At 48.3% G+C, this 23,194-nt stretch overlaps 1 protein-coding gene across 2 annotated transcripts in view; it reads left to right on the forward strand.

Moving 5' to 3' along the window:
• Positions 1 to 23,194, forward strand: part of QPCT (glutaminyl-peptide cyclotransferase) — a 275,144-nt gene that overhangs the window by 48,476 nt on the left and 203,474 nt on the right. For both annotated transcript variants that reach the window (XM_082251215.1, XM_082251216.1), the window contains exon 3: positions 17,254 to 17,535. In XM_082251215.1, coding sequence (XP_082107341.1) covers positions 17,254 to 17,535 — 282 coding nt within the window. The remainder of the gene's footprint in view (positions 1 to 17,253; positions 17,536 to 23,194) is intronic.

Genomic DNA, 23,194 nt, shown 5'->3' on the forward strand with positions numbered 1-23,194 from the left:
GTGTTGCCCCTTTCCCTTCTTTCCTCCAGACTGTACATATTAAGTTCCTGAAGATATGTTTTATGCCCAAACTTTTCACCATTTTTGCTACCCGTCTCTGGACTTGTTCTACCTTATCAATATCTTTTTTGTAACTGAAGTCTCCAGAACTGGACACAGTATTCTAAATGAGGTTCCACTAAAGATCTATTTAGGGGAATCAGAACATCCTTCCTCCTGCTGGTGATACCTCTAGTGATGCATCCAAGAACTCTATTCTCTCTATTGCCTGTTTGCTCATTGTGCAATCATCTGAAATAAATACCCCTGAATCTTTTTATTCTGTAGTACTGGCTAAAACTGCACCCCCAATGTTGTACTCTCATGGGATTCTTTTTCCCTAGGTGCAATATTTTACATTTAGAAACATTGAACTGCAGTCTCCACAGCTTTGACCAATCTTTCAGCAATGCCAAATCATGTTCCATGTTACAAACAATTTCAGGGATATCAACCCTATTGCACACTCTTGTGTCATCAGCAAAAAGACACACATACCTTGCCCAACAAACCTTTAGTTCAATTTAGTATAAACCTTTATATCACTTACATATACAGTAGCTCATGAAAGTAAGTACAACCCTCACATTTTTGTAAATATTTTATTATATCTTTTCATGTGACAACACAAAGAAATTACACTTTGCTACATTATTGACTAAACCGCTAGCAACAAAAGTGAGTAAACCCCTAAGTGAACATGTCTAAATTGGGCCCAATTAGCCATTTTCTCTTTCTGGTGTCATGTGAGTTGTTAGTGTTATAAGGTCTCAGGTGTGAATGGGGGAGCAGGTGTGTTAAATTTGGTGTTATCGCTCTCACTCTCACATACTGGTCACTAGAAGTTCAACATGGCACCTTTGTGGCAAGGAACTCCCTGAGGATCTGAAAAAAGTATTGTTGCTCTACATAAAGATGGCCTAGGCTATAATAAGATTGCCAAGACCCTGAAACTGAGCTTCAGCGTTGTGGCCAGGACCATACAGCGGTTTGCTAGGACAAGTTCCACTCAGAACAGGCCTCGCCATGGTCGACCAAAGAAGTTGAGTGAACATGCTCAGAGTCATATCCAGAGGTTGTCTTTGGTTAATAGACGTATGAGTGCTGCAAGCATTGCTGCAGAGGTTGAAGGGGTGGGGGGCCAGCCTGTCAGTGCTAAGACCATAGGCCACACACTGCATCAAATTGGTCTGCATGGCTGTCACCCCAGAAGGAAGCCTCTTCTAAAGATGCACAAGAAAGCCCGCAGACAGTTTGCTGAAGAGAAGCAGACAAAGGACATGGATTACTGAAACCATGTCCTGTGGTCTGATGAGACCAAGATAAACTTATTTGGTTCAGATGGTGTCAAGCGTGTGTGGCGGCAGCCAGGTGAGGAGTACAAAGACAAGTGTGTCTTGCCTACAGTCAAGCATGGTGGTGGGAGTGTCATGGTCTGGGGCTGCATGAGTGCTGCCGGCACTGGGACCTACAGTTCATTGAGGGAACCATTTATGCCAACATGTACTATGACATACTGAAGCAGAGCATGATCCCCTCCCTTCAGACTGGGCTACAGGGCAGTATTCCAACATGATTAGGACCCCAAACAGACCTCCAAGACGGTCACTGCCTTGCTAAAGAAGCTGAGGGTAAAGGTGATGGACTGGCCAAGCATTTCTCTAGATCTAAACCCTATTGAGCATCTGTGGGGCATCCTCAAATGGAAGGTGGAGGATCGCAAGGTCTCTAACATCCACCAGCTCTGTGATGTCATCATGGAGGAGTGGAAGAGGACTCCAGTGGCAATCTGTGAAGCTCTGGTGAACTCCATGCCAAAGAGAGTTAAAGCAGTGCTGGAAAATAATGGTGGCCACACAAAATATTGAAACTATGGGCCCAATTTGGACATTTTAACTTGGGGGGTGTATTCACTTTTGTTGCCAGCGGTTTAGACATTAATGGCAGTGTGTTGAGTTATTTTGAGGGGGCAGCAAATTTACACTGTTATACAAGCTGTACACTCATTACTTTACATTGTAGCAAAGTGTCATTTCTTCAGTGTTGTCACATGAAAAGATATAATAAAATATTTACAAAAATATGAGGGGTGTACTCACTTTTGTGAGATACTGTAGATTAAATAGAACAGGACACAGTACAGAGCATTGTGGCACACCATTAGTGACTGGTATCTGTTCTGAGTGAAACTAATTATAGCCACACTCTGGTGTCTATCCTTTAGCCAACTGCATATCCACTGAACCACCCAAGGGTTAAGTCATAGCTTGTACAACTTTTGTATTAGATCATTATGTGGAACTTTATCAAATGCCTTGCTGAAATCAAGGTATGCTATGTCCACAGCATCACCCTGGTCCAAAACATTGGTAATAGGGATGCACCGATCCGATATTAGGATCGGATATCGGTGCCGGTACTGCCAAAATAGCTGGATCGGGGGATCGGTAAAATTAACCGATCCACAGGCCGATCTGGTTTTGCTGAGTCCCGGCTCAGCCGTCCCTTACTTGCACGGAGCCGCAACCCCCCATGATCCACCTCTGCACCCCCAGTTTCCCCACCCTCCACAGCTCTCATTTCGCACAACCTGACTTCTGCCCTTTTCAGCTCTTACCTCTGCACAAAGCTTCCCCCCTCCCCAGTTCTTCTCTGCACAAATTTCCACCCCCAGCTGTCCTCTCTGCTAAAATCCCCCCCCCCCCCACTTTCCCAGCTCTTCACTCTGCACAAATCCCCTTGAAAACGACACAGCTTCCCCCGGCGGTTCTGGAACTGTTAGACCAGTTGGTCCAAGTCCTGGTGTTCATGTGTGATACGTTCCTGGACTTGGCCTTATTGGTGGCCAGGACGTCAGCAGTGGGGGTTGCTATTAGATCCCTGGTATGCCTGAAATGCTGGTCGGCTGACCAGGCTTCTAAAAAAGCGGTTGCTGATCTCCCTTTTATAGCGGAGAAACTATTTGGAGCCTCTTTTGAAGAGTTGATCAAAGGTATCACGGGGGGTAAGAGCACTAATCTGCCCCAATCCTCTAAAGGCAAGGTGCCGCGCTCTAGGCGGGGGCCTTCCTTTACTGCTCATAAACGTCTTTTTTGTGCCTCCAGGTTAGAGGAAATAGGTAAACCGTTTAAATCTTCGGGGGGGTCCAAGAAGTCTTGGCCCGGTAAGTTCAAGGGTGGCAAATTCAGACCCGCAGATAAGCCCTTGTCTGCATTAAGGGACGCCCTTACTCGAGTCTGGGGTGGGGGGACGTCTTTGATTCTTCCGGGAATCCTGGACTTCCTTGATTTAGGACAAATGGTTTCACAAATGAATCTGTTTCGGATACAAAAATCGAATTCTGGTCTCGTCCATGAGACAGGTTCTTCCTGTCCAATCTTCTATTGTCCCCAGCCAAGTTAAGGGACTTGATTGGGGCGGTACACGACTTGCTGTCATAAGGGGGGATTGTGCCGGTTCCAGCTTCAGAACGCTTTCAGGGGTTTTATTCAAACCTGTTCACCGTGCCCAGAAAAGAAGGCAAGGTGCGCCCCATCCTGTATCTCAAAGCCCTGAACCGCTTTGTGCGGGTCCAGAGGTTTCGGATGGAGTCCATCTGTGTTGAGAGCGGTCTCTTATTTGGTTCTGTTGCAGATTCTGGAGGTCACTGTCCGAACTCTACAAGAGTTTGGTTGGAACATCAATTTAAAAAAATCCGCATTGACTCCGTTCCTGAGACTAGAGTACCTAGGCCTGATTCTGGATTCAGCCTTGGCGAGGGTTTTCCTACGCCACAGACGCCCTGGTGACTCTTTGGGGTCAGTATCGGCTGATTTTATGCATTTCCCCCGTAAGACAACTCATCTCAAGAGCTTACGCCCTAAAGAATAAAGCACCTGCTGCACTAATAAATGCTTGCTCCATCAGGTTGGTAGGAGTTTTCCCAGGCATTCAAACCTCAAGCCTCTGTGGCCCAGCTTTGTAAGGCCACTCCCTAGTCTTCTGTTCATACCTCTTCCAAGATCTAGCTGGTGGATGTCTAATCCTCTGTGGATGCAGCTTTTAGCCGTATCAGTAGAAGTAGGGGTTCACACTACTGCGATACAGTAACCAGCGCAATTCTAGTGCGGGTTCCCGCATCACATCTCCCCTGCAGGCAGTTCACACTGCCCTCTGCGAACCGCTGTGGGTGTCAATACAAAGTTAAGAACACCCTCATATCGGTTTGCAGATCGCAGTGCAAACGGTATATTCGGACAGGAATCAGATCGCATGGGTGTGAACAACGATATATATTGCGATATTGAGAGACCCGTCAATCCAGGCTAAAGTCAACAATTACCTTACCATATACATTACAGGGTTAATGTTACTGTAGGAAAGTAGTGCAGCCTTCTGATTGTACAAGGGACACCTGCGACAGCCAGGGTTAATGTTACTGTAGGGATGGGATGAGTTTTGCAGCAGCCTTCTTCTGATTGTATATATACTGCACTGGGAGTCCGGGACAGCCAGGGTTAATGTTACTGTAGTATTGCAGGCAGCAGCACAGCCTTCTTCTGATTGTAATTGCAGATACAGTCAGGGCAGGCCAGGGTTAATAATGGTATTGTAGGGATTGACATTCAGTGACAGTCAGTGTGGATTAGGCACAGTCTCGGGACTCACAGTGGTGGTAGGAGCCAGTAGAAGAACACAGCCTGACTCGACATCCGTCCAGCCCACACGTTTAGTCTGCTGCCCTGCAGCTAGTTCTCTTGACCGGCACAGCGAATCAATCACGCCGTGAGTAGCGGCACAGCGAACCAATCAGGTTTGCAGGCACGCGTGATTGGTTAGCTGTGCAGCTGCTCACGGCGCGCTGCTCACCGTTGCACGTGTGGGACGGATGTCGGGCTGCTACAACAATTACTGTGAGTCCTCCCCCCGAGTCCTTACTTCTCCCTGCCTAATGCCTATGTGCTTTAATATCGTATCTTTGGCGATGTGACTATCGCCCATGCCCGCAGCACGATAGTCGATATCACATCGACTATCGTTCAGCCATACTATTAACCTTTGTTATTGTTGGGCTATTGGCACATTTCTGTTTGCCTTGTTGTTGTTCACCCTCCTCTTTCATTGCTTGAGGATATCTCATGCTCAATAAACATCAAGCCTGTGCCCTATACTGAATGATTAAGAGAAAGGGAATTTTGATTTACCTGTAAATTCCAAATCTTTGAGTACACAACTCAGGACATCCTCTCCTCTTTTCCTGTGTTACTCTGCATTGCTTGGTAAAAAATTGAGGACTCAGTGTGCGGTAGGATTATAGGTGGGTATAGGTGGGCCCCCAGGGGGTATTTCCTCAAGATGTTTTTGCCGGTGCCAAATCACCTGAAGACAAAAGCCTGTAACCCAGGATTTAGGAATATCAAGCCTGTGTCCTGTGCTGTATTCCAATTTATGGAATTTACATGTAATTCGTCCCTTTTTTTTTTTTTTTTTTTTGTTTCTCATCTATTGAGAGACACAGTCTTCCTGATCAGCGGGGGTATACTACTTTCTTACAGAAAGATTGGAAACTGACATAAAAAAAAAAAAAAAGCTTCAGACCAGGCCATAGATTCTAACCCATCCCATGAACAGCTTGTTTCAGTTTTTTGCTAGTGTCCTGGGAGGATGGACAACTTGTGTTCAGCTCTGCGGATTTTAAGGCCCCCTTCACACATGCGGACGGTTCAGATCCGCCTGTCAGTTTTTCAGGCGGATCTGAACGGATGCCCCATGCATCTCTATGGGGCATCGGATGTCAGCGGAGACATGTCTGCTGACATCCGATCCGATCTGATCCGGTCCCTATTTTCCATCCGTCCAGCGGATCGGATGAGAACGGACAGGTGGTCTGTTCTCATCCGATTCCCCCATAGAGAACAGCGGGGACCTGACAGCTCCGTCTCCGCACACAGCGCGGAGACAGAGCTGCCATCCTGCTCTGTGGGTGATCAGTGGATCAGAGAAAAACGGAGTCCGCCGACGAACTCCCATGTGTGAAAGGGACCTAAGACTTTGCGTGAAATTTTCATCTATCAATCAACAGCTGTTACTGGAACTCCCACCTTCTTTTGCAGCTATCCGACATAGATTTTTTCATCGCCTGCTTTTGGATCTGCTGCACTGGACTTTCACAGGATGAGCCAGGCACTGGGTTCAATCACCTGCCGGACTGGGCGACGCACTGGATATCCTACATCCTTATGGTCACCTTAGTCCGGCCAGTGAGCGCGTGCAGGCCTCAGCTCCACGCTAGGTCAGCCGCGACATGATCCCACTGGAGAGACGAGTTTGCGAGTGGGACACTTCGAATGAACACACACGACCTAGTCTTGGTCAGTGCCACAGCACCCCTTGTTCCAAGATGAGGAGGTGACCAGCATGGAGTGAACCCTGCCGAGTCTCCAATGGTATGGGGTAGTGCGGTCCTCCCGGGGTTGGTGGTCTCGGCGATGCTCTGCCTTCCCCCATTTTTTGCCTATCCCCACATTGGGTCCCCTCCCCCTCATCCCCTTTTGTCCCCCTGGGGGGGTGTCCAGGGGTCGGTAATTTAAATTGTGGTGAGTCGATTGACGGGTGTAATAGTTAGCCGCCATGTGCCTGTGTGGCCGGGCGTCAGCCCGGGAGTATTGTGGCTGTGGATGGGGGGGGGGGGTCTTGAACGGGCTCCCCGAGGTGTACTGTACTGGGTGCTTCGCGTGCCCGCAGGCACCGCCATCTTCGTGGTGATCCATGTGTGGCCGCTCGGCGGCCATGCTTCGGTGGACCAGGCTAATGCGCAGGTACGGCAGCCATCTTTTTGTAGCCGCGTTGTACAGTATGCTGCGAGCGGCCTATAGTGGTAACACGGCCGTTCTGCTCAGAGTGGCCTGCTGCAAGTGATTGGCACCTCTTTTCTTGCTCCTTGTGCTGCAGAGACATGGTGGTGGGTCCTGGGGCGGTATCTCCCTACCTGGTCTGTTTTATTGCAGTGTTCTGGGACCTGTAGTCCCACAGGCATCAGTGATGCTGGGGGTTTTTTCTCACAGCTACTGTTGAAACTTTTACTGTGTTCCTATTTCGGAATGAGGGTGTCAGGGAGCCGGCCGAACATGTCTCACCACCAGACCCACTCTCAGAGGGGGGATCCTCGGGGTCCCACTCTGCTATGGCAGCCATGACGGTGGTCCTACAATCTTTAGTGTCAAAAGTGGACATGGTTTTACAAAAGAGACTTGCCAAAAATGCCCGCTGTCCTCTCCTGTTTCCTCCGCCTCCTCAGAATCTGAGGCTGGTATGGCCGCCGCGGACATAAGTCACCCCATGGGGTCCGAGTCCACGCACTTTGAGTGCTCTGACAGTGAGGATGATTCCTCTTCCTTTACCTTGGCGCATGAAAAAGCTCTGATAGAGGCACTGATTGTGTCAGTGCGGGAAACTTTAAAAATGGAGGACACAGCAGATGCTGCGTCGGCCACGCCGGTGCAGTTTGGCACCCGCAGGCCATCCAGAGTGACTAAAGTGTTTCCTTTCCCTGCATATTTCGACGAGATTGTCGCTAGTCAGTGGGGGTCCCTGAAACGCATGGCTGGGATTCCTAAGCATTTTGCTAGGAGATATCCCTTTGAAGATTCCCTTGTAAAGAATCTGACAATACCACCAGTGGTGTATTCTCAGGTTTCTAGATTAAATAAAGTCACATTACTGCCTGTGAAGGATGCTCCGTCCGTTAAGGACCCTGCAGGTAGGAAGGCTATATCGTTGGTGCACCATCTTTTTACCGTGGCCGGCTCAATTCTGAGACCGGTGTTTGCCATAACCTTGGTCTCCCAGACCTTGACGGACTGGGCAAAGCTGTTACGCCAGCATTTGAAGAAGGGTCAGCACCCTTAGGAAATGACAGAGCTGGTGGATCAATTAATTCAGGGATTGCAATATATTTGCCATGCCTCCCTGGATGCAGCCCCGTTAGCCTGCAGGGCGTCAGTAACAGCGGTGACTTTGCGCCGCTTGATCTGGTTGAGTTGCTGGTCTGCGAACCTGGCCTCCAAAAAGGTTCTGATGGATCTTCCCTTCGTGGGTGACCATCTGTTTGGAGCTTCCATGGAAGAGATCATTAAGGGTCTCACGGGAGGCAAGAGGACTTTGCTCCCAGAGGTTACTAAGAACAGAGAGTCTCGCCCCAAATGTTCTTTTCGGCTCACAAACCCCTACGGGGTTGCAGGACAAAGGGTCAAAACCCTCTCGACCCTTCTCAGGGGGTGGTAAGTCCAAGGCGGGTCCCTCCGGTCTCGCGGATAAGCCCTCCTCTGCCTGTAGGGACACCCTCACCTGTACTAGGGGTGGGGGCGTCTTCATTTCTTTCCGGATCAATGGATCTCATTCATCCAAGACAAATGGGTTCTCGAGTTCATTCAGTCTGGTTATAAGATCGAGTTTCAGTCCTTAGCCCAGCCAAGGTTCTTCCCTTCCAATCTACTTTTGTCCATAAATTGGCTTCAAAGCCTTTTCGGAGCGGTTCAGGATTTGTTGTCACAAAGGGTGATAGTTCCCATTCCTGAGTCGAAACGCTTTCAGGGGTTTTATTCAAACCTCTTTACGGTTCCCAGGAAGGAAAGGAAGGTTCATCCTATCCTGGATCTCAAGGCCCTGAACCATTTTGTGCAGGTTCAAAAATTCATAATGGTATCCATTCGCTCAGTCATGGCTTCTCTTCATCAGGGGGACGTTCTAACATCTTTCGATAGCAAGGATGCTTACCTTCATATTCTGATTTACATCGGGCATCAACGTTTTCTTCGCTTTGCTAAAAGCGAGGAGCACTATCAATTAATGGCGTTACCCTTTGGTCTCGCCTCTGCTCCTCGGGTGTTCACAAAAGTGTTGGCCCTGGTGTTGGCCCTGGTGTTAGCCTTACTCAGACAATGGGGAATTTCGGTTCTGAGGTACCTGGACGGTCCTGAAGAAGGATCTGGACATCACGGTGAAAACTCTGCAGGAGTTCGGCTGGACTCTGAATTTTTAAAAGTCAGCTTTGACTCGGTCCAACAAGTTGGACTTTCTGGGGCTGACTCTGGATTCAGCATCAGCCCGGGTGTTTCTCCCGGAAACAAAACTATTGAAATTGCAGTGGGCGATTCACCTCCTGTTATCCAATCGTCAAGCGTCTCTCAGGACCTGCATGGAGGTGACGCGTCTGATGGTTTCCACCTTCGAGGTCATTCCCTTCGCTCAGTTCCATACCAGACTTCTGCAAAAGGAGATTCTAACCAAATGGGACAAGAATCCACAGTCTCTGGACAATGTGATCCAGTTGAGTCGGGTTGCGAGAGGGTCTCTGCTTTGGTGGCTCTGTTCCCCAGCGCTTTGTCAAGGAAAATACTTCCTTCCCCTGTTCTGGACAGTGGCGACTACGGACGCCAACCTGTCTGGATGGGGGGCCCTGGGAACGGATTCAGCCCAGGGGTTTTGGTCTCCAGAGGAGTCCAGTCTGCTGATCAACATCATGGAAATTCGAACCATCAGGCTTTGACTGTCCTGGTGGACGGATCGTCTGCGAGGGTGTCCGGTGAGGATTCAATCGGACAATGTCACGGCTGTGGCATATAGCCATCACCAAAGGGGCACCAGGAGTGCCCTAGCGGCAAAAGAAGTCACCGGTATTCTACCTGTTCCTGGCTCCCTGTCTGTGTCCTCTTTTTTGTTTTCCCTTGTTTTACAGCCCTTCCTGTACGGATACTCGTCACTCCTCACATAGGAGTGAGCATCGATCAGGCTCACACCACCGGCACTCCTCTTCAAGATCAGCTCGGAGGTCCCCATCGGGCTCCCAGCATCATAAAAAGGCGTCTACATCAGCTGGCCCCTCACAAAAACCTGACAAAGCGGGTTGTGGCGCCCGGGTCCCTGAAAACAAGTCCTTATGCAACAAATGTTTTTCCCAGGCTGCGGGAGAAAGGGATACCTCTGATCAGCGCTGGAAAGCCCTTGTGAAGAGGGTCGTGAAGGATTCCTTGGCTGAATTGGGTGTCGGAGAGAACCAGGGCTCTGAAGCGATGCCTCCAAGCTCTTCTCCTGTGAGAGTACAGCCTTAGGAAGATTTTGAGTCATCTCATCTGAGTCACCAGTCAGCTCTCCTTTTGGATAGCGACTCTGAGGCAGAGGACCCTTGTCTGGGCTTTGAGTTCGCCCAAGTCCCTTCCCTTGTAAAGGCAGTCAGGGAGACCTTAAACTGGGAAGATCCAGCAGTATCTCCTCCCAAACAAAAGAAGTTTTTTAAACAGCTCAACAAGGAGCGCCTTAACTTCCCCTTTTTGGGTGAATTGGTGGAGGAATGGAGTAAAGTGGAGAGGAAGAACTCCATGATCTCCAAGATGTCCAGACTGTACCGGTTCAAGGAGGAAGATGTTAAAAATCTAGAATCTCCTCCCTTCGTGGATGCAGCGGTTATGAGGCTGGTCAAGCATGTGACCCTTCCGCTGGAAGATACGGTCTCTTTCAAGGATCCTTTGGACCGAAGGATGGACTCGGATCTGAAGAGGATCTATTTGACGGCAGGTATGGCCTGTAAACCGGCCTTAGCCTTAGCAGCCTTATCCAAGGCTATGGAGTCGTGGGCCGATGTGGTGGAGGAATCCTTCAGAGGTGTATCAGAGGAAGTGGCCAGAAGTTCCCTGATTCAGGAACTAAGGATGGCCTCGTCGTTTCTTGGGGAGGCTTCTATAGACCTGATCCGTCTCCTGGCTAGGGTTATGCTGTCCTCCGTAACAGCGAAGCTGACGTTATGGCTCCGCCCCTGCGTTGCAGGTGTGGTGCCGGATTCCCTTTGAGGGTTCTTCCCTCTTTGGGAATAAGCTAAATGAGGCCATAACCCGAGCTACAGGCAGTAAGTCTGGCTTCCTTCCCCAGGATCGGTGCTCTTTTAACATAAAGAAGGGGCATCCAAGCAGGAAATATGTCCCAGATCAGGTCAGAGAAGCACGTACCTACAGGCCTGGACGAGAGTTTGGCCGTAATTGGAGGTCAAGACATATCTCCTCCTGGAAGACTTTGAAAAATGTCCCCTCTGGTGACCGCAAACCCACGAAGTCCTTTTGAAGTTGGGCCCTCTGAGGCATGTCGGGTGGGGGCACAGCTACTATGCTTCCGACATGTTTGGGCGGCCTCAATTCGGGACCCCTGGACCGTCAGGACAGTGTCATCAGGTCACAAGTGGGTCTTCAACGAGATCCCCAGGTCAAGATTCCTGCCTACAGCTCTACCATCTTCAGGGGAAAAGCGTCAGGTACTGCTTTCCTACGTAGAGTATCTGTTGTCTCAAGGGGCTGTCATTTCCGTGAAAGAGTCCGAGCGAGGCCAGGAAATTTAATGCCCTCTTTTTCTGGTCCAAAAGAAAAACGGCTCATGGAGACCAGTTATCGACCTGACCTTCCTAAACCGGTTCATAAAGAAAGAAAGGTTCAAGATGGAGACTCTTCTTCTATCCAACAAGCGGTTCAGCCAGCCATTTGGATGGTGTCCATAGACCCAAAGGACGCATATTTTCATGTCCCTGTTGCAGAGGAGTTTCAGAGGTATCTCCGGTTTGCCGTAGGACACTCACACCTTCAATTTACCTGTCTCCCATTCAGGCTTTCCACATCTCCACGGACCTTTTCAAAAGTCTTGTTGGCTGTGGTAGCTCTGTTGAGGACAAGAGATATTCGACTCCATCATTACTTGGACGACTTCCTCCTTCTGTCTCAAGACAAAGACCAATTGCTGGTTCATCTAGATCAGATTGTGTCTACCCTCCAGATGTTCGGTTGGCTTTTGAACATAGAGAAAAGCCTTCTGGAGGATGAGACCCTTTCAGAAGGGGTTCCTGCAGCAGTGGGACACATGGCACCTAGATCAGCCCATCTTCCTGACTCCAGCCATGAGAGCAAGCCTTCCTTGGTGGTTGTGTTGAGATAACCTGTTGAACTGCCATTCACTGATGCCAACTTCGTGGGTGGTGGTGACTTCAGACGCCAGCAATACAGGTTGGGGCGCTCATTGTCTCATGGAAATGGCTCAGGGCAGGTGGAGCTTCCCCTCTCAAGGGATAGTTTTCAATGTCCTAGAACTACGGGCAGCATTTCAAGCGCTGCAAGCGTTCCCTCACCTGACAAAGGGTCTACCAGTAATGCTCAGACTGGATAACACCTCGGCGGTCGCTTATGTGAGACAGTAGGGCGGAACACGGAGCTGGTCCTTGCTGCGAGAGGTAGAACCTATCATGTCCTGGGCACAGAAGAATCTACAGTATTTGACCTATCGGCAGTCTATGTCCCAGGAATCCACAATGTCCAAGCCGACTTTCTGTCTCGTGTGGAGTTGGACAACAATGAATGGTCCCTCCACGAGGAAGTATTCATCTGAATCCTGTCCCTGTGGTTTTCCCTAGAAGTCGACCTCTTTGCCTCCCCCTGCAAACGCAAGCTGCAGAGATTCTACACAAGGTTCAGGGATCCCCAAGCTCTCGGAGTGGACGCGCTCTCGGATTAATGGAGATTCCACAGAGCGTATGCCTTCCCTCCAGTCCCGATAATACTGCAATTTCTTCGGAGGCTCAGGTCGGAGGCAGTAGAGATAGTGGTGGTGATTCCATTTTGGCCCAACAGGCCTTGGTTTTCCCTTCTGACACTTCTCAGTGTTCAAGATCTAATCCCTCTGCCCATCAGACCGGATCTGTTATCTCAGGTGTCTGTACTCCATCCTTGCCCTGCTCGTCTACACTTGAAGGTGTGGTTGTTGAGAGGAGGAGATTGCAAGCTTTTGGTTGCCCCAAAGAGGCAATTTCTACTCTCCTGAGTGCTAGAAGAGGCTTGACGAATAAAGTATACGAGAGGATCTGGGCGAGATTTTCCTTACATCTGGCCGCAAGGCCTGATCCTCAGTCTTCTATTAAAATCCAAGATGTACTGAGTTTCCTGCAATCTGGTTTGGATCTCCCTCTTTCCGTGAGCTCTCTCAGAGTCCAAGTATCAGCCATCTTAGCCTTACGGGAGTTTGTTGGGCCAGTCATACCTTAGTACGTCAGTTCTTCAAGGGAGCAGTAAGAATCAGACCTCAGAGGAAGCCAAGATTCCCCAAATGGGACCTCCCTTTGGTGCTGGATTTTTTAGCTCATCACATTCAAGATACATCTGAGTCTCTTACCATCAAAGAGCTGACTTTGGTGACGGTCTTCCTAGTAGCTTGACTAGCTTGACTAGCTAGACTTCAGCAAAAAGAGTGTCTGAAATTGGGGCCTTGGGGGCACAAGTGTTAGGTACCTGTTAGGTAAAGTCTGAAGTGGAGTTTGAGTGCTGAGGATTCAGGCGAAAACGCAGTCAGGGATCAGGCCGGCAACAGATCGGGCAAAGCGTTATCCATACGTAATCCAAAGAATGGTCAGGCAGACAGAAGTCATACACAAGCTGGCGGTGAAGTACAGATTCGGCAGGCTGAAGAGGGGTCAAGAATACAGGCAAAAGTTCATACACGAAAGTCTATCAAAGAGCAAGCAGCACACCCAGGAAGATATTCCAAACAAACGGGCATTGAGGAACAGGAAGGGCTGCTTTTTGAAGGCTGAGTAAATTGTACATTGTTCACAGCTGGTTAAATTGTACATTGTTTGCAGCTGGCAGCAGGTGGAGCTAGTGAGTCCAAAAGTAAAGTATCAGGCTGGAAAATCACTGCAAAAACTCCAGAGCTTCTTTGTGGCACAACGGATAAGGCTGCAAGCTATGGAACAGGGAACCTCCCGGTTCAAGGACACCCAGGTACATGGCAACAAGAGCCTTTTCTGACCTTTTTTCCGGACAGAGTGGTGCTTATTCCTATGCTGGACGCAAGACCGAAAGTTACCTCTGTCTTTCATGAGAATGCTGAGATTGTGTTGCCTACCTTCAGATAGGAAGACGGCTCCCTTTGGACGTGGGTAGTTGCATCAAGAAATATCTGGATGCCACGGTTCCCTTTCGAAAGTCGGAGTACCTTTTTGTTGCCTTGGGAAAAATAAGGGCTCAAGAGCTTCTTAAAGATCCCTTTCCTCCTGGATCATTCAGGCCATTCAGTGGGCTTACAGGGCAAAGGGCTTGACCCCTCCAGTGGCAATTACGGCTCATTTGACTCGGAGTGTTTCCACTTCCTGGGCAGTCTCCAGACACGTCGCTCCTGATGTAATCTGTAGAGCAGCATCCTGGTCTTCCATAAATACCTTTTTGTCTCACTATTGTGTTGAGCCAGCTGCTCTTTCTTCTGTTAATTTTGGTTTACAAGTCCTGTCAGTTGACAGAGTAAATTAAACTTTTTTGTTCAGCACCTGCCCACCCTTTTTGTGCATGGCGAGTTATTTCCCGATACGTATGCTGCCATGTAGTCTGTCAGGAAAATGGAAAATTTAATTCAAATACTAACGTAATTTTCCTTTCCTGATGGACTCCATGGCAGCAGGAGTTCCCTCCCGGATTCTGTGGAGGATAGTTACAGAACACGTGTGCTGAACAGGTGCAAAGATTTATGGGAGTGGATGTACTATAGGGTAGGTTTGGAGGCGGGGCTAAACCCGATGCGTATGCTGCCATGGAGTCCATCAGGAAAGGAAAATTACGGTAAGTATTTGATATAAATTTTCCATTTTCTGAACCCTCCACATCGATTCCAAACCTACTACAACTGTTAAATCTATTTGATGACATTTACAGATCAATTTTACCCTTTCTGAGATACAATCCCTGAAAAACCATTTCCCCTTTACATGGTCACTGGATTCAATCACTTATTTAGGAATCCAATTGACCAAGACATATGATTCATTATTTCATTATAACTCCCCCCCCCCCCCCCCTGTTAATAAAATTCGCAACACCTAACAAATCTGGTCTTCATACTCCCTTTCTTTTCTCTGAAAAATCACTGCAATTAAAATGACTAAACTTCCAAAAATCCTATATCTATTCAGATCACTCCCGATTAATCTCTCGAAAGGTTATATTTCGAAAATCCAATCTATTATTAATAAATTTGCATGGAGTGGTAAGAGACCCAGGTATAATAAAGCTATCCTTTATCAATCCCACAAATCAGGAGGATTGGGCCTTCCGCAACTATGGTTTTATTATACCTCATGTAGACTATCTCAGCTAGCCCAATGGAACATCTTGAGTCCTTCTATTCCATGGCTGCACTTTGAAAATATTTTGGTTGCCCCCTATCACCTTCCAAGCTTGTTGTGGTCCAGTGGTAATTGGGTGAGACAAATTGCGGCTCACAACACCATAGTCTCAGATTCGATCAAACTATGGAATAAAGTGAAAAAAGGAAAGGTCCTTATCTCTAGCCCCCCTCCGGGAGCCTCGTTCCTTGGGGACCCTAGATTTGCGGATGCATTCATTTCTCCATCTAATTTTACACAATGGTCGAGGAGAAACATTATCCGACTTTCAGACTTCTAAACAGAGGTGTTTTTCTCCCATTTGAAAATATTCTCAACACTCACAAAATGCTGGCTACTGAGAGACCAAATTACTTACTCGTAAAACAATTTTTTGAGTCACTTTATCCAAGACCCACTGGATCACCAGTAACGGTGTTTGAACATATTTGTCCCAACACCTAAGGGAAGGGGACTTATTTCCACCCTTTATAATGAATTTAATTCTCAGATATGAAACTACCATATATGCTAAAACGGGAGGCAGATTTGGACACTGAAATCTCCATAAGAGATTGGGGTCTGATGTGGTCCAATTTGCGTAGATGTACAAGGTCGCTGTCGGTTAGAGAGACAGCTGTAAAATTATTTACTAGATGGTACTACACACCAGTCCAATTGAACAAATTTTTTTGCGGACATCCCCCCCCGAGTGTTTGGATGTTCACTTCGTGGAACGTTTTTACACATATTCTGGAATTGTGACAAGATTAAGCAGCTTTGGTCAGGATTGTTTAAAATCATAGACCAAATGGCAGGTAAAAAACGGATATTATCTCATTTCCAGTGCATATTATTTCAAAATATACAAGATACATCCCCACAATTTCTACAGCTAATTCACACAATTTGTGTCGCGGCACACTGGACAATAGCCTTACACTGGAAAGAGAACTTTGTGCCATTCTCACAAGTTCTAAACAGAATAGAAGAAATAAAGCATATGGAATATCTACAACATACCATTAGCAATGCTAAACATCTATATGACCTTAAATGGGATCCTTGGTTTATATACAAAGCCTCACAAGCTGCTTTAATGTAAAATACTGCCCAACTGCGTTGTACTACAGTTATATCGAATGAATACATAGTTAAAGCGGAGTTCCACCCTGGGACATTTTTTTAAATAAAAATACCCCTGGGACAGTCAGGGCTAGTGCATTCCACAATGACTAGCCTCTGATCTGTCCTGGGTCGCACTTACCTGCAAGAAGAAATACTTACCTTGAAAATGTATTCTCCAGCGCTGCCATCTCAGGTGTGGGCAGCTTGAAGCCAGCGCGAACCTCTTCTGCGTCCTCTTCCGTCTTCTTCGGTCCCACGATGCACTGCACCAGCCCCGCCATCACTTCCGGTGCTGCAGCGTCATCCCTGCACAGCTTCTGGGCATGCCCAGAAGCTGTTTAGCAAGGTATGACGGCGCCTGCACCGGAACTGACGTCGGGGCCGGTGGAGGTGCATTGATTCCTGGGAGCGATGACGTTAAGCTCCCAGGAATCATTGCAAAGCCAGGAAATTAAGAATCGCCGTGGCCGCCGAGGGGAGGAAGAGGAAGTAAGGTAAGTATATTTTCTTCTAAACCAGGTAAGTGAAAAAAAAAAATTGCGATTATCCATTTGGTTTTCAGGTGACCCAGAGCGAGAAGATGGAGGTAAGTTTAATTTTAGGGTGGAACTCCGCTTTAAAATTGAAAGTGTCAATGGTAATATACCACGTTTTTGAGAGATGTTCATTCACAATTTATAAATGTTTATATACACATTGTATTTTTGTATTGAAAAACATTTTCAATAAAAGTTTATAGACAAAAAAAAATGATAATAATATGCACTGATTCTAGAAATGTCATCTAGATGATTTGTGATTTCCTATTTAAATAAAGGTAATAATCTCCCAGTACATATTAGTAATCCACAATGCATGCGTCAATCAACACGTATTCCTCTTTAGGGATATGTATAATCTTTTAACATATTGTTTTTCTGTATTAACAGCACATAAAGCAAAGACTGCAAAGACTCCAGGCTGGTTGGCATATAGAAGAAGATTCCTTCCAAAGTCAGACCCCTTTTGGATATGTAATGTTCTCCAATGTTGTTGCTACCCTGAATCCTACTGCCAAGCGTCATTTAGTCCTTGCTTGCCATTATGATTCGAAATACTTCAGTCCACAGTGGGATGGCAGAGTATTCGTTGGAGCTACTGATTCAGCGGTTCCATGTGCAATGCTGTTAGAGCTAGTTCGAGCACTAGATTCTCGTCTTCAGCAATTAAAGGTATGTGTTAACCCAGTGCATCCACTGCGTATGTTTAACACCTATATTATTTGTTCCTGTGTAAATATGCTAGTTACCTGTCACTAATGTAACAAGTATTTTAAATGCTAACTAACCATAAACATTTTTTATCTTTCGTTCATTGACGGACACAGCTCCTGATATTCATAACCATTGGGTTATACTGCCCCCTGCAGCAGTAGGATACTAAGCAGAAAATAATTCTGGCTATACCCATGGGCAGTCCCAGGGGGTATACTCCCTCTCTCTGCTATAGGCACTCAGGTTAAACTACTCAGGTTTTTCTGCCTAGTAAGTTGTAAGGACCGATTTCCTTGCTGGGAATCTCCTAGATTTTTTCCTCCTAGATCTACAATTAGCTGCCGGACTGGGCAAGGGGCTTTATAATCTAGATCCAGTGGTCACCCCAGTCTGGCCAGCGAGGGCGCACAGACCTCAGCTCCACCATGACATAGCCCCACTGGACGGGGGCTGATCTGCGAGTTAAACGCCTAGCGAGGTCGCATAAGATTGGGTCTCGGCCTGAGTCGCAGCATTCCTCCTGGCTGACAGCCCCCCATTTAGATGTAGAGGGTTTCTGTCTGGAGTGGTGCCCGCCTGGTTCCTGTTTTGGTGAGTAGCTGTCCCCCCCTCTCCCCCTGGAGGGTTTTGGGGTGGATATGGGCCCCTCCTTGGGATGGTCAGACCCCCAGGTTCCCCTCCCGCAGACACCCCCCCTTACCAAGTCCCCCATCCGGCCCCCCCTCCACGCTGGGGTGTGATTTTGGGTGTGATAGCCCCTCCTCACCCCCTGGTGCTGACTTCCTGCTTGCCGTATGTGTAATGCAGATTCTCCTGGTGGCTGCAGGTGCCTGTTTCTGTGGGTGGTGAGTCTGGTGGATTCCTCTCCCTCTGCTGAGGATCGCTTGGTGCTTTGTGCCTGGCGACCGGGTGGTGCTGACAACCCCGTGGGGGTTGTCCCTTAGCAGTGTTTTACACTTTTTGTGGGGTCTCCCTGGTGATTTATGGAGTCTTTGGAGCACATTTCCCCACCTGATCCCCTCTTTGAGACTGTGGGGCCCTCCGGGTCCCAACCATCCATCAATGCACTGACAGCGATCCTGGAGTTCCTTGTGTCCCGGGTGGAGGTGGCTTGCGGGCGAGGGGCTTGCAAAAAGCACCCCCACCTTCCCCTTCCTCATCTGTCTCATCAGATCCTGAATCTGATTTGGCCACCGCGAACATGGGTCACCCTGCTGGGTCTGCAACCACGCGCCTGAAATCCTCTGATAGGGAGGATGACTCCTCCTCATCTGCGACCGCGCCTTGAAAGGTGCTGGTGGATGCACTGATTGTATCTGTGCGTGAGACCCTGAAGATGGAGGATGCAGCTGAAGCTGCGACAGAGGCGCAGGTTCCCTTTGGCACTCACAAGCCATCCAAAGCAGCAAAGGTGTTTTGACAGAATTGTCACTGAAGAGTGAGGACGACCAAAGCATCCCTTGTGGGGTTCCTATGCGCTTTGCTGGGCATTACTGCTATGAGGAGTCACTTGTTAAGAAGTGGACTGTGCCACCAGTGGTGGACCATCTGGTTTTCAGATTAAACAAGGCAGCTATGATTCCCGTTGAAGAGTCCCCGGGCCTTTAAGGATCTGACTGACTGGAAGGTGGAGGCTGTGGCCCGCAATATGTACACTCTGGCTGGTTCGTCAATGAGGCCGGTATTCACCATTGCCCTAGTGTCGCACAATCTGCCCGAGTAGGCTAAGCTCCTACACCGTGATCTGGGTGGGGAACAGCTCCCCCCTGCCTTTGCCGAACAGGTAGACCAGCTGGTCCAGGGGCTGCAGTTTATCTTTGATGCCTCTTTCGATGCAGTTTCCCCTGATGGTTAACCTCTCTGTTTTGGCAGTGGTCCTTCTGCGTCTTTTTTGGCTCAAGTGCTTATCTGTGGATCAGATTTAAAATAAGGCCTTGACTCTTCTTCCTTTACTCTTTACCCCTGCACACCGTGCATATACTGCTGCACTTTACCGCTGCTGGGCAAAACAACTTTTCCATACGTCGCTCACTCAGCCGCCTGTAGGGGGTGAGCGCGCGCCGCTCGTTCCCTGGGGAGCTAGCGCGGGTGACCGGCGGCTCCGATGGCCGCCAGTCACTCACGATCTCCCGCAGCATAGGGAGAAAGACAGACGGCTGATATAAACAAAGCCGTCTGTCATTCTCCCTTAGATCATCACAGAGGCTCTGCGATCCTGCTATGTAGGATCGTATGTCTCTGTGATGATCTAACAAGCCACGCCCCCTGACAGTTAGAATCACGCCCCTAGGGTCACACTTAACCCCTCGATCACCAATAAAGTTAACACCTTCCCTGCCAGTGTCATTTTGACAGTAACAGTGCATATTTAAATGTCAGTTAGGGGTCCGATCTGTTCGCCGCAATGTCACAGTCCCGCAAAAAAAATTGCAGATCGCCGCCATTACTAGTTAAAAAAACAATAAAAATTACATAAATCTTTCCCGTAGCTAGTAAACTCATTAACTTTTGTGAAAACCAATCAAAATACGCTTATTGTGATTTTTTTTTTTTTTTTTTTACCAAAAATATGTAGCAGAAGACAAATTGGCCTAAAATGTTAAAAAATTTAGATTTTTACATTTTTTTTTTGAGAATTTCATATTAAAAATGTAAAAAATATTGTTATTTTTTCAAAATTGTCGCTCTTTTTTTGTTTATAGCGCAAAAAATAAAAATCGCACAGGTGATCAAATACCACCAAAAGAAAGCTCTGTTTGTGGGAAAAAAAGGACATCAATTTTGTTTGGGTACAGCGTCGCACGACCGCGTAATTGTCCGTTAAAATCATACAGTGCCGAATCGCAAAATAGAGCCTGGTCTTTGAGCAGCCAAATCTTCCGGGGCTGAAGTGGTTAAGGAGATCACCTGTTTGGAGCTACCCTGGATGACATTATTAAAGGTCTCACAGGGGAGAAGAGTACTTTTCTTCCACAGGCTACTAAGGGCAAGGAACCTCATCGTAGACGTGGGCCTTCCTTCTCAGCTCATAAGAAGTTTTTTTCGTCCCTCACGGTCAACTGACAAGGGCTCGAAGCCTTTCAGGGTGTCTTCTGGAGGATCCAAACAAATTTGGGCTGGTAAGCCGGGAGCAGGCTTCTCCAGACCCATGGACTAGGCTTCTTACCCGTATCGGGGTGGGGGGACTACTTTACTGGTTTCCTGTCCCCTGGACTTCCTGGGTACAAGACAAGTGGGTCCAGGAAATCATTCAGTCCGGCTACAAGATCGAGTTTCGCTCTTGTCCCCCGGCAAGGTTTTTTCCTTTCAACTTGCGCCTGTCCCCAGCCGGTTTGGGGCGATACAAGAACTGTTCTTTCAAGGGGTGATTGTCCCGGTTCTGACTTAGGAACGTTTTCAGGGTTTTTACTCAAACCTGTTCACAGTTCCCGGGAAGGAAGGCAAAGTGCATCCAATTCTGGACCTCAAGGCGCTAAACTGCGTTGTGTAGGTACAGAAGTTCAGAACGAAGTCCGTTCGAACAGTGGTCTCATCCCTGCGTCAGGTGGATTTCCTCAATTCTATCGATATCAAGGATGCCTACCTTCACATTCCAATATGTGCCAGTCACCAGCGTTTTCTCTGCTTTGCTGTGGGAGAGGAGCATTATCAGTTTGTGGCGTTACCCTTTGGTCTCGCATCTGCTCCTCGGGTCTTAACAAATGTGTTATCCCCAGTGATAGCTTTGCTAGGCCAAAGGGGGATTGCTGTACTGGGCTACTTGGACAAGTCTTCCTCTGCTTTGGTGGAGAACCTTGAGATCACAATACGAACTCTGCAGGAGTTCGGCTGGAGTCTGCTCTGGTTCCGCCCACAAAGCTGGACTATGGTGGCCTGACTCTGGACTCGGTCTTAGCCAGAGTGCTCCTTTTTCTGGACAAACTCCAAAAATTGCAGGCTGCAATTCACCCCCTACTGTCCAACAAATGGTCATCCCTCGGGACTTGCATGCGGGTGCTGGGCCTGATGGTGTCTACTTTCGAGGCGGTTCCATTTGCACAGTTCCATACTAGGTCCCTACAAAGGGAAATTCTGACCAAATGAGACTTGACTCTGCAGTCTCTGGACAATCAGATCCGGCTGAGTTGGGGCACAAAGGAGTCCCTGATATGGTGGCTTCGTTCTCTGGCGCTTCATCTGGACAAATACTTCCTCCGCTTGTATTGGACAGTGGTCACCACAGATGCCAGCCAGTCCAGCTGGGGAGGCGTCCTAAGCAAGCATTCTACTCAGGGGATCTGGACACTGGAAGAGTCCAGACTCCCGATCAATGTCTTGAAACTCCGAGTGATCAGACTGTGTCTGGATCATTGGACAGATCGTCTTCAGGGTTGTCCAGTGCGCATTCAATTGGACAATGCCACAACTGTGGCTTATGTCAATCACCAAGGGGGCACAAGAATTGTACTGGCAGCTCTGGAGGTAGCCGGCATTCTAAGGTGGGCAGAACAGTTCCTTCCAGCCGTCTCCGCCGTACATATTCCCGGGGTGTAAAATTGGCAGGTGGATTACCTCAGTTGGCAGGCATTGGACCACGGGGAGTGTTCCCTTCATCTGGAGGTGTTTCATCAGTTGTGTCTCTGGTGAGGCACCCCGAGGTGGATCTTTTGGCATCTCGGGTCAACAGAAAGGTGCAGAGGTTTGTGGCTCTGTCAAGGGACTCTGTGGGGTCAGTACTGACTGATTTACGCCTTCCCTCCTCTCACGCTTTTGCCAAGACTTCTACGCAGGATCAAGTCAGAAGAGATTCTGGTCATCTTAGTGGCTCCGGACTGGCCTTGCTGGGCTTGGTACGCCGATCTGGTGCGGCAGGTCGCCGACGTTCCTTGACAGCTTCCTCTCAGGGAGGATCTGCTGCCCCAAGGACCGATCTTCCATCCTGCTTTACAGTCGCTGGCTTTGACGGCTTGGCTGTTGAATGCCAGGTGCTGAAGGATCTAAGTCAGTGATTGTTGAAAGCTAGGAAATCTATCTCTAGGAATATCTACCATCGTATGTGGAAGACGTACATTGGGTGGTGTGAGTCTCTTGGGGTTCTTCCTTGCTCTTTCTGGGTGTCTCGGATCTTGACCTTCCTTCAACAGGGGGTTTAACATAAATTGCCTTAAAGTACCATCAAGGGCCAGGTGTCGGCTTTGGCGGTTGTCTTCCATCAACCTTTGGCCACATTCCTTACCTTTCTTCAGGGTGTCTGACATTTGGTTCCTCCAGTGCAGGCTCCATTGCCGCCTTGGGATCTTAATTTGGTGCTTTCAGCTCTATAGAAGCATCCCTTTGAAAACATTCGGGAGATTCCCCTGCTTACATTGTCCCAGAAGGTGGCCTTTTTAGTGGCTATCACCTCTGCGTGCAGGGTGTCGGAACATTATCCTGTCATTCACCTTACCTGGTGATTCACTGGGATAAGGTGGTTCTTCGCCCCATCTCTTGTTCCTTCCAAAGGTTGTCTCTGATTTTCATTTGAATTAAGACATTGTTTTGCCTTCCCTGTGTCCCAGGCCTAAACATCTGAAGTAAATTGCCTTGCATGCCTTGGATGTGGTCCAGGCAATTAGGGTGTACCTGGAGGCTACGGAGT

Source organism: Pelophylax lessonae (assembly GCF_965119305.1).
Source record: "Pelophylax lessonae genome assembly, chromosome: 3".
Taxonomy (NCBI): Eukaryota; Metazoa; Chordata; class Amphibia; order Anura; family Ranidae; genus Pelophylax; species Pelophylax lessonae.